At 34.7% G+C, this 17,176-nt stretch overlaps 1 protein-coding gene across 1 annotated transcript in view; it reads right to left on the bottom strand.

Moving 5' to 3' along the window:
* The window catches only part of LOC149801977 (electron transfer flavoprotein subunit alpha, mitochondrial-like), a 66,186-nt gene that overhangs the window by 4,817 nt on the left and 44,193 nt on the right, over window positions 1-17,176 (bottom strand). Inside the window, exons 7-9 of the mRNA XM_089956373.1 lie at window positions 16,668-16,772; window positions 14,771-14,922; window positions 2,578-2,724 (exon numbers count right to left, since the gene is read on the bottom strand). Coding sequence (XP_089812499.1) covers window positions 2,578-2,724; window positions 14,771-14,922; window positions 16,668-16,772 — 404 coding nt within the window. The remainder of the gene's footprint in view (window positions 1-2,577; window positions 2,725-14,770; window positions 14,923-16,667; window positions 16,773-17,176) is intronic.

Raw genomic sequence — 17,176 nt, 5'->3', positions numbered from 1 at the left:
ACTGAGATGCTATGAACAGTCAGCAAGTTATGGTCCAGAAATAAAAATGTTTATGGACAGTGACAGACAGATGGGCTTAAGAAAGCTAAGTAGTCACCTGTAACACATATTTTGGGGGGGGGGGATAGGAGGAAAAATGCCCATTTATTTTGATAGATGGTTTGGCTGACAAAAACCAAGGATTTGAAGACCAAAACAAAAAAAGATTATTGCTGAGATATTAGAAACCTGTTTCCCAAGTGTCAGAATTAAGTACCAATGAAAATATAATGTCTTTTGAAAATCCACACAAATTGAAACCTACACAATTATATTTAGAGCCACTTCCATGGTGCACTATGGCAAATCCCCATACCTTTAATAATACCCCAATCTCCCCATCACACCATGATGCAGAGGTCCTCCTGTTATTCATGAATGTCACAATGATTCTAATTTTTATATATGTGACCCCTGTCCAACCTCAAGGTCCAAAACTTACACCCATCTGGCAGATGGTTATAACATGGGCAACAAAGTTTGTGGCATTCCAGCAAGTGGTTTAGAGAGGAGATGAGTAATAAACAGACAGATGGATGTGCTGCCAAATGGCTGAAATGCAACAAACAGAAATCAAAGTAAGAATGATAATCTACCTGGGAGACATAAACTCTTCCAAAAACCCATAAAAGGCAGGTGTCTTTGAGACAATGTTCAACATGTTACTTGGTTTTTAAGTGGTGATGGTTAACTGTCAAGGGTCATACCTCTATTCACAATGGAAATGATAATCACAAATCACAAAATCAGATTGTCAAATAAATAATGATTTGTCTCTAAACCAGTACATTGTGATCCCACTACAGCATGTTCTACCATAACACAAATTTGAATATATCATGATTGTGGTGTGGCTCTTGAAAATTTTACATATTTATTCACAGATGAAAAATTAAATATTTTTTCAACATATGAGAATTAATGTATGAAAAGTTTATTATCAGTTTTGGGGAAGAGATCATGTATGAATATAACACAATTGAGGCATGGCACTTGAAATTTTTGCATTTGTTTATTCATGAAAAAATAATAAAAAATTCAAAGTACAAACACTAATGTGTAAAAAGTTAATTATCATTCTGAGGAAGAGGGACCCTCCCCCACTGATCTTAACCCTTTTTATTTTCTAGCTTCAAATCATTCACATATACACAGGACACTGTCCTGCCAACAAGAATACATGAAACAATAAATCACTATTCCAGTATAGGCTACCTGGTAATACTCCCCACCTGCGATCCATGTCTACCAAACAGTATAAAATTCCCAAACCAAATAAGGAGTTATTTAAAAAAAGTTTCCAATACTCTGGAACTCTGCTCTGGAATAGTATTCCAGTTGAGATTAGAAATGCCCACTCTATTTCCTTCTTCCAAACCCAATATATCCAGTGGCTTCAGAGATGCAGCTTAAATAAATGAATTCCTTTGTATGAGGGCCTCAAGGTAGATTAGTTTTTAGCTAATTGTGTTACCCTCTTTAAATAAGGTCATTATTATTATTATTATTATTATTATCAGAAAAATGTCTTCAAATAAAAGTATCCTAACAAATATGCATGAATTGTATTATCTATATCATTATCTTTCTCAGGTAATGATATTACATCATTTGTTACCCAAAAGAAAAGAAACTATACCTCTAATGAATGCATTATGTTGCAGATGAACAGAAAAGGATTAACATAGAAAACTTATGACATTAATAAACTGATCATAAATATTACACTATTACAATGTCCAACACATTCTGGAAATACAAGAGATTTAGGATGGCATTTCACCATTTAAGAGATCAAATATCCCAGAAATAGCATTAAAATCGAAATAAATCTTGGTAACATAAAGACTTGCTTACTGACAATGACACAAATAAATTGATAATGGCATTACATTACTTGCGAGACCATAAGCTGTCTTTTACCCATGATTTCCATACGTGCTCTGCATTTTTCAGGTGTTTTCCACCCTCTCCCCTTCAACAGGGTAATTGTTCATATACTTGGGCTATGCATACAATAAAATTTTCATTTGTTTCGAAAATGTTTCTTAATAAAGATAAAAAGTAACTCAACTCTGAAGAAAATCTAATGATAATACTTAATTTTTATAGGATTATAAATCAAGATTGACTGTTTGCAGATTCAAAGGAATGTGTCAATGAAATCCGACTTAACACCTGCATGATGTCAAGTCAATTAACCAGTCAGAAAGTGTCTCATTCCATATGATGTAAACTATATAGTGGCTTCCATGAATTACCAGATTCAATCTCTTGGCAACATTTAGCTACAAGAAGATAATGAATTAACGAAATCAGGTAAGTAATCATAATCAAATTCTTTGATGTATATGCATCTAACAAATCATGGTAACTTTAAAAAGGGATCTGTAAAAATGTCAGTCTTTATGCTCAAAATACTTCATATGACAAGCATATGGTTATAAACATTATGTATATAAGGTTATAAGATTTCTTTATTTTCTTAATTTTACATTGCATGAATGAGAATGGAAAGAAAGGTTAACAACAGCTGACCTTGAAAAGATCCTGAACTAGTCCAAAGTCTGCCACCTGGAAAATAGGGGCCTCAGGATCCTTGTTAATAGCCACAATCACTTTGCTGTCCTTCATCCCAGCTAGGTGCTGAATAGCACCTGATATCCCCACAGCAATGTACAAGTCCTGAAAGCAAAAACAGAAAACCAGTCTAAACCAAAGGTATGAGTTTTCCCAGTGCATGAATTACCTAATATGTAATGATGTTTTTCCTCACACTGTTCACAGGCCTTTGAAATTCTATCATTGTAACAAGAAAATGTAAGAATATCTGAGAAAAAGAATGCAAGACAAACATCCAATACAGATAGAAGCTTGGCAAACAAGGATATAGGTGGGTGGGGGTGCAGAATAAACTTCTTCATTTTTATAAATGCAATTAAAAATATTCTCAAATAGCTTACCTTACCCAAAAGAATGAGTGCTAATCAACTGTCTATGATAGTAGCATGTATTTCAAGAGCAAAAGTTCCAACGTAATCCAGAAAAAAAAAACAAAAAACATGAGAAAATTCAGTACAACCTCATTTCCAAGGACCAGGTTGTATTTGTAGGCTGCAGACTAGTCACATAGAATTAAAATCCAAAATGTTTTATTACAAAAATAAACAGTGCAAAATTTCTAATATTTTTATAAAGCTGGTTGTTACACAGCATGCCTGGCATGGACTCAACAGCTGGTTGTTACACAGCATGATTGGCATGGACTGGATAGCTGGTTGCTCCTCAGCATACCCAAGGCATTAACTGGATAGTTGGTTGCATATTTGGTATCAACTGGATAACTAGCTGTTTATACAGCATGCAAACTGTGCCCACACCAATATACTTATTATGAAGTTGAACAATATCACTATAATTATTCTGTTGAAAGTTAAACCACAAGGTCACTTTGAATTAGTCATAATATCAAATACAGTGTAAAATATATTGTCTTTTTCTTAGAGACAATGTTATGCTTAACATTGTTAGTCTATGGCATTGAAATTGCTAGAGTTGTTTTAACTGTAAAGATAGTGCAATTTTTGGTCCTCAATGAGCAAATTTTCATTAGGGCAGGCATTCATACTTCTAACCAATAGTTAAAGTTTTCATTAGGGAAGTCATTCATACTTCTAACCAATAGATTAAATTTTCACTAGGGCAGGCATTCATACTTCTAACCAATAGATTAAGTTTTCATTAGGGCAGGCATTCATACTTCTAACCAATAGTTAAAATTTTCACTAGGACAGGCATTCATACTTCTTACCAATAGATTAAATTTTCATTAGGGAAGGCATTCATACATCTTACCAATAGATTAAATTTTCATTAGGGCAGGCATTCATACTTCTTACCAATAGATTACATTTTCATTAGGGCAGGCATTCATACTTTTTACCAATAGATTAAATTTTTATTAGGGCAGGGCAGGCATTCATACATCTTACCAATAGATTACATTTTCATTAGGGAAGGCATTCATACTTCTTACCAATAGATTACATTTTCATTAGGGCAGGCATTCATACTTCTTACCAATAGATTAAATTTTCATTTGGGCAGGGCAGGCATTCATACATCTTACCAATAGATTACATTTTCATTAGGGCAGGCATTCATACTTCTTACCAATAGATTACATTTTCATTAGGGAAGGCATTCTTACATCTTACCAATAGATTAAATTTTCATTAGGGCAGGCATTCATACTTCTTACCAATAGATTAAATTATGATTAATGAGCAAATTTTCATTAGGGCAGGCATTCATACTTCTAACCAATAGATTAAATTTTCATTAGGGCAGGCATTCATACTTCTAACCAATAGATTAAATTTTCATTAGGGCAGGCATTCATACTTCTAACCAATAGTTAAAATTTTCATTAGGACAGGCATTCATACTTCTAACCAATAGTTAAAGTTTCATTAGGGCAGGCATTCAGACTTCTAACCAATAGTTTAAATTTTCACTAGGGCAGGCATTCATACTTCTCACCAATAGATTAAATTTTCATTAGGGAAAGCATTCATACATCTTACCAATAGTTTAAAAAGTTTTAAATATCCAGGAGCTGCTGCAGGTTCAAGATTCTAATGTTGGTATATGCAACTGTAAACGACTTTACTGTTCCCTTGTAAACTCATTGTACTTACGTATTATTACCTTTTCTCCCCATGTCATGCATGTAAAAAATATTGATCTGAATATATCTCTTCCTACCGTTCTCTTTTGTACCATTTGTATCTACTATACCACCACCATTAATGATTTGTATTAATGCTTAGTCTCATATGTCAATTTTCTTGAACAATAGGTCAAAACATCTACATGTATAAATGTATAAATCTATACAAAGACTTGCCTTAGTTAATTTTAAATGTCTGATCAAGTAATTTACTCTAGGCTTTTACAACTTTGTCTCAGTGGAACGGTATAACACTTTAGAGAAATACCATTATAAGACTCTGATTGTTCTAGTTACTGTAGATTCACTTTCTTCAAGGGACACCAATTTATGTGGATTTCATGGTTGCTCCAATTTAAAATCACAAATTTATAGATTCAATTAAAAAATGTGCCACAAATCATGCAGAAACACCCAACCCTCCCCCATTGTCTTACTGATCAATTCCTGGCAATCACCAAAATAAGCTATTAGTTCCCATAATTCAACTTAATTATTCAATGAAAATATTATCTTTACATGCATTTGTTTTATTTCCACCTTTTGAAAAAAAGAATTATTAAAGAACTATAAAGTATAAACTAAATATTTTGTGAGAAGTATATGTAATGTACGTAGTAAGAAAGCTACATACTTCAAAAATGTAATATCTTCATTTAAAAGTAACATTAATTATTAAAAGGTTCTTCTTATTTTAAGAATAGACTTATTTCAAGTGAACATGCATTAACAGTTCTTATTCTTGACATAAGTGTGATATGCGAGTGGGTATTGTTGTCATGAACATTGCATAACCATTCAAAATTGTCATTTAAATCTTGGTGCAAACATAATTCTCTTTCCATTTGCTCCATGCTGCTGAATATTCTCCTTATTGGTTGCTCAAGTTTAATTTCTATGTGTGTTAATCCATGAAATCTAGATTATATTTATATTTATCTTGACAATTACATCTGGTGTAACCATCAAAGACAAGAAATCGACAGCTGTGTGAAGCCCAAAACACTGTTGAGCACATTTCATGTAAACATCGAATTTATAGATAATGATCTTAGTTGTTACAGGTACTTTAGCCAACACTTCTTTCAGTAACAGAAATCTGACATCGGGAGACAGGTAAAGATGGTAGATACAATCTGATTACTTACTTTACCAAATTAATTAATTATTTGTTCTGGACACATCTGAAATAAAAAGTGGCTGCATGTGATGAGAACATTTTACATTTTTGTATTAATATGCTGGCCGCTGCTTGTGTTAGAGAGCTGGCTATTCTTGAGAGGCACTTTTGAACACACACTCGTCGGTGCCATGGGATTCTGGCTGTAAGAAGCAGGTGGCCACTGGTCAGGGGGGCCATTCAAGAGGGGGACCACTGTACTGAGTACATTTTATAGGATTCCAACTAAAAATCGTAGGTGTTATTTTATCTTCAAACTCAAAAGGCCTATAAACACTCCTTCAATGTTTAAGATGGATAGTAAAGAAGGTTAGAAACTTGATTACCTGTTCAGTTAAATGTGGAAACTATACCTAAATATATTCTTTGGAAAGTGATATGTTCACAATCAAAACTTTAGGGTCATTTAGTCAATTTAATTGAAGTAAATACTTTTACTTTGATTGCAGGTCTCCAGAATTTGTATGATATACTGGTAACAATGGCTTTCTAATAGTACAGAGCAAAAACTGAGTAGCTAGCCTTATTGTAAAAGCAAACTCCTTGACTCCTACAACTTAAATGGTTTTGCTTCAAAGTCATGTCAAAAGGCCCATGTTCATTTTAGTGATACACACCTGATTTCTGCATTACTGACATTTAGGAAAGCAAAGAAAAGGATAGTGTGCATAATGACAATTCCAGTGCTGTGTAAAGAGTCCAAACTAATGTAGAAATATAGTGGAGTTAACTCTCTGGCATGTGGGATTCACTATAACTGTCATGGACAGAATGAATGTCAGACAACAATTCACAAACTCTTTGGAGCTCTGGTTCATTGATAATAAAAGGCTTTGTTGCCATTACAATCTTTTGAGTCATAGTTTGGACTTCAGGTGATTCAGCAGATTTCAAGTTGTTACCTTGTAAACTGATTCAACATTGCATATGTTATTCTCCACTAAGTTGTTTTTTCTTCTTCACAAAATGGTGCCAGACTTACAAGGAAACTAAACAAATTTGTGAAACCAATTTTCTATTTTAACAGGATTGATAAATTCAAACATTTACACTCATAATTATTGGCATCAAACTGTCCTGTTAAAATTTATATCCATCTAATTTTATCCATACAATTAATCTAAAGGAACAGGACTGTAAAATAATATATCTATTGCTTGAAGTACTAATTAAACACTAGGTATATACACTAACTGAAGCACAAGTACTTGTTAAACATTAGGTATATACACTTATTGAAGCACAAGTACTTATTAAACACAAGGCATATACACTAACTGAAGCACAAGTACTTATTAAACACTAGGTATTTGGATTTGGATTTTTTAAAATGTAGCTTTAAACAATTTTTGAGTCATATCGCTACGATGTCTGCAGTGTGGCAGCTTATAGTGATGTCTAGCACTGGGGCATCATGCCACAGACATGTATCCAGACACCAGGCCAACCAGTCCTAACACTAACCACTTAATGCTGAGTGTCAAGCGAGGCAGCTGTTAGCACCATTTTTTGTAAGTCTTTGGTACAACTCGACTGGGGATAGAACCCACGACCTCCCGCATCTGAGATGGACGATCTAACCACTAGGCCACTGTATTGGTTCTTAAACACTAGGTATATACACTAACTGAAGCACAAGTACTTATTAAACATTAGGTATATGGATTTGGATTTTTTTAAAACATAGCTTTAACAATTTTTCAGTCATATCGCTATGATGTCTGCAGTGTGGCAGTTTATAGTGATGTCTAGCACTGGGGCATCATGCTGCAGACATATAGGTATCCCACCCAGTCACATTACCCTGACACCAGGCCAACCAGTCTTAACACTAACCTCTTAATGCTAAGCGTCAAGCGAGGTAGCTGTTAGCACTATTTTTCATAAGTCTTTGGTACGACTCGGCCAGGGATCGAACTTATGACCTCCTGCATCAGAGTCGGATGCTCTAACCACCAGGCCACCAGAGCGGTTCTTAAACACTAAGTATATACACTAATTGAAGCACAAGTACTTATTAAACACTAGGTATACACACTAACTGAAGCACAAGTACTAATTAAACACTAAGTATGTGCACTAATTGAAGCACAAGTACTAATTAAACAGGGGCCCTGAGTGGCCAAGTGGTCTAAAGCACTCTCCGTTACGGATCACTGCCATCTCACCTCTGTCTGTGTAGGTTCGAGTCTCGGATTCAGCCAATGTGGGTATGTGAGAAAGCTTGCCAGTAGCTTCTCAAGGGTCGGTGGTTCTTTCTGGGGATTTCCCAGGTTCTTCCTCCACCATTAATACTGGATGCCATGTATAGCCTATCGTGTACCGAAAAATGGCATTAAACCCTACAACAACAACAACAACTAATTAAACACTAGGTCTATACACTAACTGAAGCACAAGTACTAATTAAACACTAGATATATACACTAACTGAAGCACAAGTACTAATTAAACACTAGGTATGTACACTAACTGAAGCACAAGTACTAATTAAACACTAAGTATGTACACTAATTGATGCACAATTACTTATTAAACACTAGGTATATACACTAATTGCAGCACAAGTACTTATTAAACACTAGGTACAGTGGGACCCTGCTATAACGCGCTCCATTATAACGTGAATTCGGATATAACACGGTCGTGGCATGGCTCCCAAAATTTCAGGTACTTTATTACAGGTATTTTTCTCAAAAACTAAAAAATTCTTATAAGTATGAAAAATTTAATACGTAAAGAGTTTTATTGTCATTTTCGAGAAGAGATTGCATATAAATTCGAATATAAGACGACTGTGGCTGAAATATCAAATACATGTATTATTCTCATACTCTTCTTAAAAGTGCGAAAAAAAAACGTAGAAAATTTATTATCATTTTGGGGAGGAAATCACACAAATTCGAATATAATCAATTGTTTTTGTGGCTCCTAAAATTTACAAATTTAACTAATTTCTTATAGTTTTGTGCCAAAATAAACATCGGAAATACGAGTATCCAAACCAGTGGCTGGGCCTTTTGAGAACTTTGATCTTTGTTTATTGTTGAAAAATGACAGCTCATAAGTGTTAATATTATTATTACTGATCCTTGAGCAATGAAGCCATCATGTCTACTTTGTGTTTGTCTTGAATGCATTCCATATACAATCGTTGCTCTAAAAATATCCGACATATGTTCTCTAAATTGCATACGCAACTAAGCAACAACCAATGTGGCAGTAGATAAAAGATTCTCGCCAGAATTTATTAATCAATTAATTTAAGTACATTGCTCATCATCAATGTCAACTGCCGAGCTAAACTTGTTCAAATTAGGGGGCAATGATTTATAAAACATCAAAGAAACAAAAGCTGCCAACATGTGCGCGTGGCTTGTCGGTGTTGTTTTATGCAATCTGTTGACTAGTAAATAATGTCGTCCATTCCTACAAATATACCCCCATTGTTTAATGACAATTATTCTTGCTGTAGTCTTTCAAACCAATAGGAGTAAAAGTGTTAATTAGTGGACATTTAAAATGGAAAATGGGAAATGGAAACATAAAGCTTTTACTGTTAAAGAAAAGATTGAAGCATTGGATAGGATTAAGTCCGGTGTTAAACAATCACAGGTAGCTAAAGATTTAGGTGTGAATGAATCAACAGTTCGAGGATGGAAGAAGGAAGAAGCAAAATTAAGAGAGATGGTTGTGGATATGCATGAAAGTGAGGGAATGATAAGGAAAAAAGCAAGACTAGCAGGAGACACCTCGGTGGCAAATGTTGGGATGCCATTATGCTATGCTGCATTGAGAACTGCTGGGAGAAAGGACTTGGGGCAGCATTTACTATTACACAGGAAAACAGAGGCAACATCAGTGATGATGACAATAGTTTATTTGATGGATTTTCTGAGAATGATGTGTTCCAGGCTGAGAGGGCATTTGGGGAGCTGATGCAGTCACGTGAAAGTGTTGATGAATGGCTCAATTTCGATAATGACTGCCCAGTTGCAGACCACGTTTCGGATGTGGAAATTATTAAAAATATTAAGTTCAATAACACCAATTATGATGCTGACGATGGTGATAGCAAGGACACCACACCTAAGGATAGTCCACCATTAGCAACAGAAGCAGTCAAAGGTTTAGAGTGTGCTTTGAGATGGATGGAGACGCAAGATATTGACTATGTTCGAATTCTTCAGCTGAGAACTATAATTGACTTTGCCAAGAGCAAACGTGACAGTAGCAGAAAGCAGCTGAAAATCACAGAGTTTTTCAGACAATAATAATGTATTACAATTGATGGATGAGAAATGTAGTGGTATGAAATTTATACAGACACCGTTAATTAACCTTCGGACGTGCTGTTTCATCATTCGTTACATACACCCGTTACGTAATTTTTGTTATTTTTTTCCATTGAATTCAGTCACATAATGATCTGTGACAAAATTATTGAATATTTTACATCTGTGTGTGGATAATTTCGATGGAAATACTTGTATTGTGGATTCAATGGATGTTATGAGATTTGCTGGCGAGTACACAGTGTTGATATTCATGCTATAGATTAGACATATATATAAACTATACACGTGTATGTACCAATGCATGGTTCTCTGAATAAAGTAATATATTATATATGCAATTTCTGTTATCACAGCAAATGATTTTCTCATTTAATATACACTGATCTAAAATGGTAATTGTGCCAATGAAGCATGCATTTTCGCACCCGCTTTTATTACCCCCCTCCATCCATTAAATTCACAAATGTGTTGGTACTAAGCACAAGTACTAATTACACACTAAGTATGTACACTAACTGAAGCACAAGTACTTATTAAACACTAGGTATATACACTAAATGAAGCACAAGTACTTATTAAACACTAGGTATATACACTAACTGAAGCACAAGTACTTATTAAATACTAGTTATATACACTAATTGAAGCACAAATACCTATTAAACACTAGGTATATACACTAACTGAAGCACAAGTACTAATTAAACACTAAGTATATACACTGATTGAAGTACAAGTATTAATTAAACACTAGGTATATACACTAATTGAAGCACAAGTACTAATTAAACACTAGGTATATACACTAACTGAAGCACAGGTACTAATTAAACACTAGGTATATTACACCAGTTTCTAAACAATTATAAAGCTCACACATCAATGATTTTCAGAGAAAGTCACCTAATAAATATCATGTCAATCAAGTCTCTTGGAACACACAAACATTTGTCGCAAAAAGAATCCCCAAAATGCATAATTACATAAGTCCAACATTCCCCAAGCCTTTGACAATTTGCACATGTACTCATATCTATCTTTAAAAATGTAAAACTAGTTACAACACCTATCAACCCTTCTACAAATTAACACAAGGTGTCTAACTTGTACAGTTCAGATTCTGACCCATCATCAGATCCATGCTAATTTGTTTCCCATGGCATCTTCAACCACTAGAAAGAAGTAGCAACATGAATACATTCCATACTTGTCCCCCATAGATGTAACAACATGAAGACATTCCAGACTTGTCCCCCATAGACATAACAACATGAAGACATTCCAGACTTGTCCCCCATGTCCAAGTTAAGTTGTTGTTGTTGTTGTTGTAGGGTTTAACGCCATTTTTTCAGCACACAATAGGCTATACATGGTGGCCAGTATTAATGGTGGAGGAAGAACCCGGGAAAACCCCGGATAGATCCACCGACCCACGAGAAGCTACTGGCAAGCTTTCTCACATACCCACATTGGCTGAATCTGAGACTCGAACCCACGCAGACAGAGGTGAGATGGCAGTGATCCGTAACGGAAAGCGCTTTAGACCACTCAGCCATTTAATAGCCAATTTTACATGAACTTTCTCCATTGCTCTGAAGTCTGTGTACTTGGATTAAGTCTGGAGACAAACACTTCCAACTGTCACTCAGTAAATGAGCTACATTAAATCATCATTGGTGGTTATTTGCTGGCTCCATTCCTGGTCAACATTTTACAGACAATTTTATCACAAGCTAGAAATTTCCCTTTAGTGTCAATCAGCTTGGGTATTACTGTTTCAATGTCCACAGATAATGTGTACTGATATTCACCAGTTAGAGCTTATATAATTCTTGCATGATCAAACTTTACCAGAAATGACCATTAACTTGGTGTAATATGAGCATTTTTGAGGTAGGAAGTCAGCTTGTTGTCAATCAAAAAATATAATTTTTAAATTCAGTTAAGTGCAATAAAATAATGTTGGGTGAAATTCTACAATATAGTTTTCTGAAAGTCTAAATGATATTTACAAATAATTAGTTTAAGAGAAAACCAGTTAATCATGGAAGGATAATACTAACACTCAAGCAGTGGAAACTCTGGATCAATAAATGACACATTTTCTCATTCATCAATGGCCTATCAATGTTTTCTTCATTTGTCACAATCTGTTATATAGCCTTTGAATAGTTTTAAATTAAATTTCACAAATATATGGCTATATATGTGTGAACTTTCAATAAAAAATGTGAAGTAAAAGCCATTTATAATTTGAGAAAAAAAACATACGATAAAAGAAAACATGTATTTCTGTTAAAGTAGAATACTATATTTTTCACATCCCATCATCTCTGTAACATCATATGCAGTAGGCCAAGAAATCTGGGTCTTTAGGATGCTATCTGTTTAAATGTTTTCCAATGCTTTTAACTGCACTAACAGTTGTTTCAAGTTTGACTGCAGATTGGCATAATTTGTATAAATCTGACAGTCCTCAATGTAAGATGCTTTCTGTGGTTTTGAAAAAGTCATTTATTTATAGTTTTTCTTCTTGTTTTAGTAACATTATCCATATCTGATGACAAGCTATATGCAAAAACAAGTTGGTTGGTTGGTTGTTTTTTATTTAATGCCATTTTTCAGCACATAATAGGTTATACATGGCAGCCAGTATACCTGGTGGAGGAAGAACCTGGGAAAACCCCAGGAAGAACCACTGACCCAAGGAAAGCTATTGGCAAGCTTTCTCATGTTGGTCAAGCTGAGACTCAAAACTCACATGGACATAGGTGAGATGTGTGAGTGATCTGTAAATGTGAGTGCCTTAGACCAGTTGGCCAAAACTAAACCCAAATCAGTGAAGCATTAAATACAGGTCACAGTGAACTACTTTGGCAATGAGGGTATAGTACTCATCAAGATCACTCACTCACATAATCTTTCATGACTGTGCATAATGGGTACAATAAACCTATTTGGTCATGAGCCATATGCAAAAATAAAGCCAAAGCAAGTAAAATCTGAAAATGTAGATCACACTGAGCTACTTTTATTGCTTGGGTATGGTACTAATAGAAATGCATACAATCATCAGGTATGATGATTAAAGCATAAACACCTCTTGAGAAAAATAAACCTGGATAAAGACACGGATTGATAACAGGAATAACAATTACAGTGGTCCCACTCTTAAACGGCCACCCCTTCTGCACCGGGAAAGTGGCCGTATGAGATGAGTGGCTTTCCAGAGGGGGACTAAATTTTTTGTGAGAAGTATATTTAATGGACGTAGTAAGAAAGCTACATACTTTAAAGCACTTAATATCTTCATTAATATCTTCATTTAAAAGTAACATTAATTATTAAAAGGTTATTATTGTTATAATAATAGACTTATTTCAATTGAATATACATTAATAGTTCTTAATCTTGGCGTAAGCGTGATATGCAAGCGGGTATGTGGTCATGCACATTGCAAAACCATTCAAAAACATCATTTAAATCTTGGTAAATACATAATGCACTTTCCATTTGCTCCATTTTCCCACTGCTGCTGAATAACCTCCTCGTCGGTTACAACATTGTTTATTCAAGTCTTTTCAACATAAAATTGTTTTATTCGAGTCTTTTCTACATAAAAATGATCGGTAAGTCTCCCCTCCCCACCTCACCCGATGTCATCAAGTAGAATAACCAACTTCTGAAATAATATGTCTCTGTATGCGTGATGACAATTTAATGTTTGGTAACAATTTATTCGGATGTTGCCAACTGTTTGAGATTTCATTATGCAGACAAAATGTTTATCGAGTGGACGAAATGCCTTCTTTGTAAAGGAAGTGGTAAATGTGTTGTTATATGATTTTTTCGGTCTTTGTCTGGTACCCTGTCTTGTTTAAGGTTAATTTCTGTGTGTGTGTGTGTGTGTGTGTGTGTGTGTTTGTTAATGCACAAATCTATTTTTAGCCTATGCTGACCCTGTTATGATCTTGACAATTATGTCCAGTTGTAGTCAACAAAGAGAAGAACTCGACAGACGTGTGAAGCCCAAAACTCTATCATAACATTGTTAAGCCCATTTCCTGTAAACGTCGGCTTGTATAGACAATGATACAATATTAATCTTACTGTTACATGTACTTCAGGCAACACTTCTTTCAGTAACAGAAACTTAACATTGGAAGAAATTTATCGATGATAAGAGATAATCTGATTACTTACCTTACGTCACAATATGAATTCATTTTTTATTCTGGATACATTTGGAAAAAAGTGGCCGGTCAAGAGGGGAACATTTTACATTTTTGCACTAATATGCTGGCTGCTGGTTGTGTTAGAGGGGTGGCCATTCTTGAAGGGTACTTTTGGATACAAACTTGTCCGTGCCAATGGCTTCTGCCGTAAGAAGCGGATGGCCACTGGTCAGGGAGGCCGTTCAAGAGGGGGACTTCTGTATAACCAAATAAGCCACAACCACATTATCACTGATCAGAAAAACTGCAGTAAAGGTTCTATTTCTACATGATAAAAGAAACTTACAGGAGCCACAATTTTGCCAGTTTGTCCAATTTGCATGTCATTGGGAACAAATCCAGCATCCACTGCAGCTCTGGATGCACCAACAGCAGCATTCATCTTGTCAGCAAGGGTATACAGGAGCTTGAAATTTTCACCATTCTTCATTCCTCTTCCTAAGAAAAAGGAAAATAAATCAGTGAAACTCTTAGTGATAAAAACATAGCAATCCAATCTTCTCAAGGTATGTTTTCTTGTAAATGACTGATATATTATAACGTCAAAATTCTTTGGCCACATGATTTTATTTAAACTAAAATCCCTTGTATTATGCAGTTCATAAGTAAAAACACAACGAAATAATAACTGCCTAATCAAATCCTGGCAGCCATTTTTGACTATACATTAATATCTTTTACCACTCAACAGTACAAAAATGATACACTTTAAAATCACCTTGCACACATTCAATACACTTTAAAATCAACTTAAACACACCCAATTTAGTAATTTATGTCAAACGTATCATAAAGGTCTCAAGGATTCACAGAAAGCCAATACAGAACTACAAATTTTACTGTAATTTCTAAACTCCTTGCAAGCATGACATGGATAGTATCTGTCTCTGTCTCAGTTTGTCTTCCTGTTTGTTATTCTGTCATATCAATCAAGCAAAATTATTTATCAGACCTTCATTACATTGTCATTGTGTTTTATCCATCTATTTAGCTAGCTATATTTCCTCAGTGGCAGAAAATTAATTGTCCAGAATCATGGGACAACAAGATTAATGCTAGGTAACAATATCTCCTGATGTGAAATCCATGTCATACAATCAAAAGTATTATTACAAATGATCATGTTAAAAATTATGATGGGATTTTATACATTTTACTATGATGAACATTTGATTTGAGTACCTACAACAGGGAACCCAAATTAATGCCATATAATTCTGCAGCTTAGTGTTTGGTGATTTCTGTTAGAAGAAGGCCAACTAATCTTGCACTCATAATCTGATCACAGTCCATACTACCCGCCTCTAAGATAGAACTCTTCAAGAATGCCTATGATCTAGTATTAAGCTTTGTCATGGGTCTGCTGAAGTGGGTACTTACTGTTGATTATATAACAGCTGCTTTTATTGGCCAAATGTAACTAATGGGCTATGGAAAATTTAAATAAATCAATCACAATTCTTGTTTCAAACAATAATGGCTTGCTGAGGCAACAAAGTTCCATGTGGATAGTTTACAGTTCCTTGATAGACTAGAAACATGATAGTAACAGATTAATGAAAATATTAATGTAATGATGTAAACTCAAATAAACATAAAGTATGAGTAGGTTTGTAGTCTGAGGTGGTAGCTGACGGTCAACAAGACTGTTTTGAAAAAATTAATTATTAGATTTTCTTTTATTTGCTGATCTGAACCATACTAAATAAATGTGTAAACTTGAGTAATACCTTTCATAGCAGGCTTGACCTTTTAGTAAATTTTCTTTGAGAATACTTACCCAATCATATTAACATTAGGAATATATGCTTAACTACCTCTTGAATTCAGTAATTCTAGAGATATGATAACTTAATGTTTCTTTTCTATACACCTATAGACAAAAGGGAAGAAACTCCCACCTCATACCTGTGTGACACCTGCAAGTGGCACTAGTTTAAGCTGAATGATACATCCCTGAGGATTTGTGGGTCATTGTCAGAGGGTGATTATTCTCTGGGAAACAAAACTCACTAGAAGAAATGTGCTTTCTCCGTCTGATACATTACAAATGAGAATGTTCTGCATAAATAACATTCACATTGTTATTCAAATACTCTGGAAATTTAAACTCACACGTCTGGAATTAATGTACTGATGAAGGAACACCATAACAAAAATCCCAGTATGTTATACCCTCATACCTCCTGAGATAATTATCCTGGCACTTGTTAGTTCTGGCCGGTCACTTTTACTCAACTGTTGATTTATAAACTCTGACAAAGTATTCTTAACATCAACTGATGGAGCTGAAAAAAAAAAGTATCTTTCATAAAGAATTGACAAAAAAAATGTGCCATCGCTTACAAGTTGAGTCCACGTACAAACTGCCCTAATGTAGATCTGCTGAGACACAATGTGCAGGCAGATCTGTGCCAATTCAGTTTGTTTGGCGTAATTAAAAGAAAATACAACATACACCCTGAACTACTGGCACATTATGCAACAACAGATAAGGGTCTTTGATGTTTGCAGTTGGACTCACTTTGCAAATGAGTATATGGTGTCACAAAAACCTCACACATGTATAGACACTCTGTAAATGGTCCTTTCATGTGAATTACTGCTGCATAACAAGTTATGCTACAAATTATAGTAAAACCATGTTGATAAGCTAATTTTTCTAAAATATGTCCTTTTTATTCCTATATCT

Source organism: Sinohyriopsis cumingii, chromosome 4 (assembly GCF_028554795.1).
Source record: "Sinohyriopsis cumingii isolate HCF-2022 chromosome 4, ASM2855479v2, whole genome shotgun sequence".
Taxonomy (NCBI): domain Eukaryota; kingdom Metazoa; phylum Mollusca; class Bivalvia; order Unionida; family Unionidae; genus Sinohyriopsis; species Sinohyriopsis cumingii.
The sequence above is the reverse complement of the archived record's forward strand: the minus strand, read 5'-3'. Positions and strand labels throughout refer to the sequence as shown.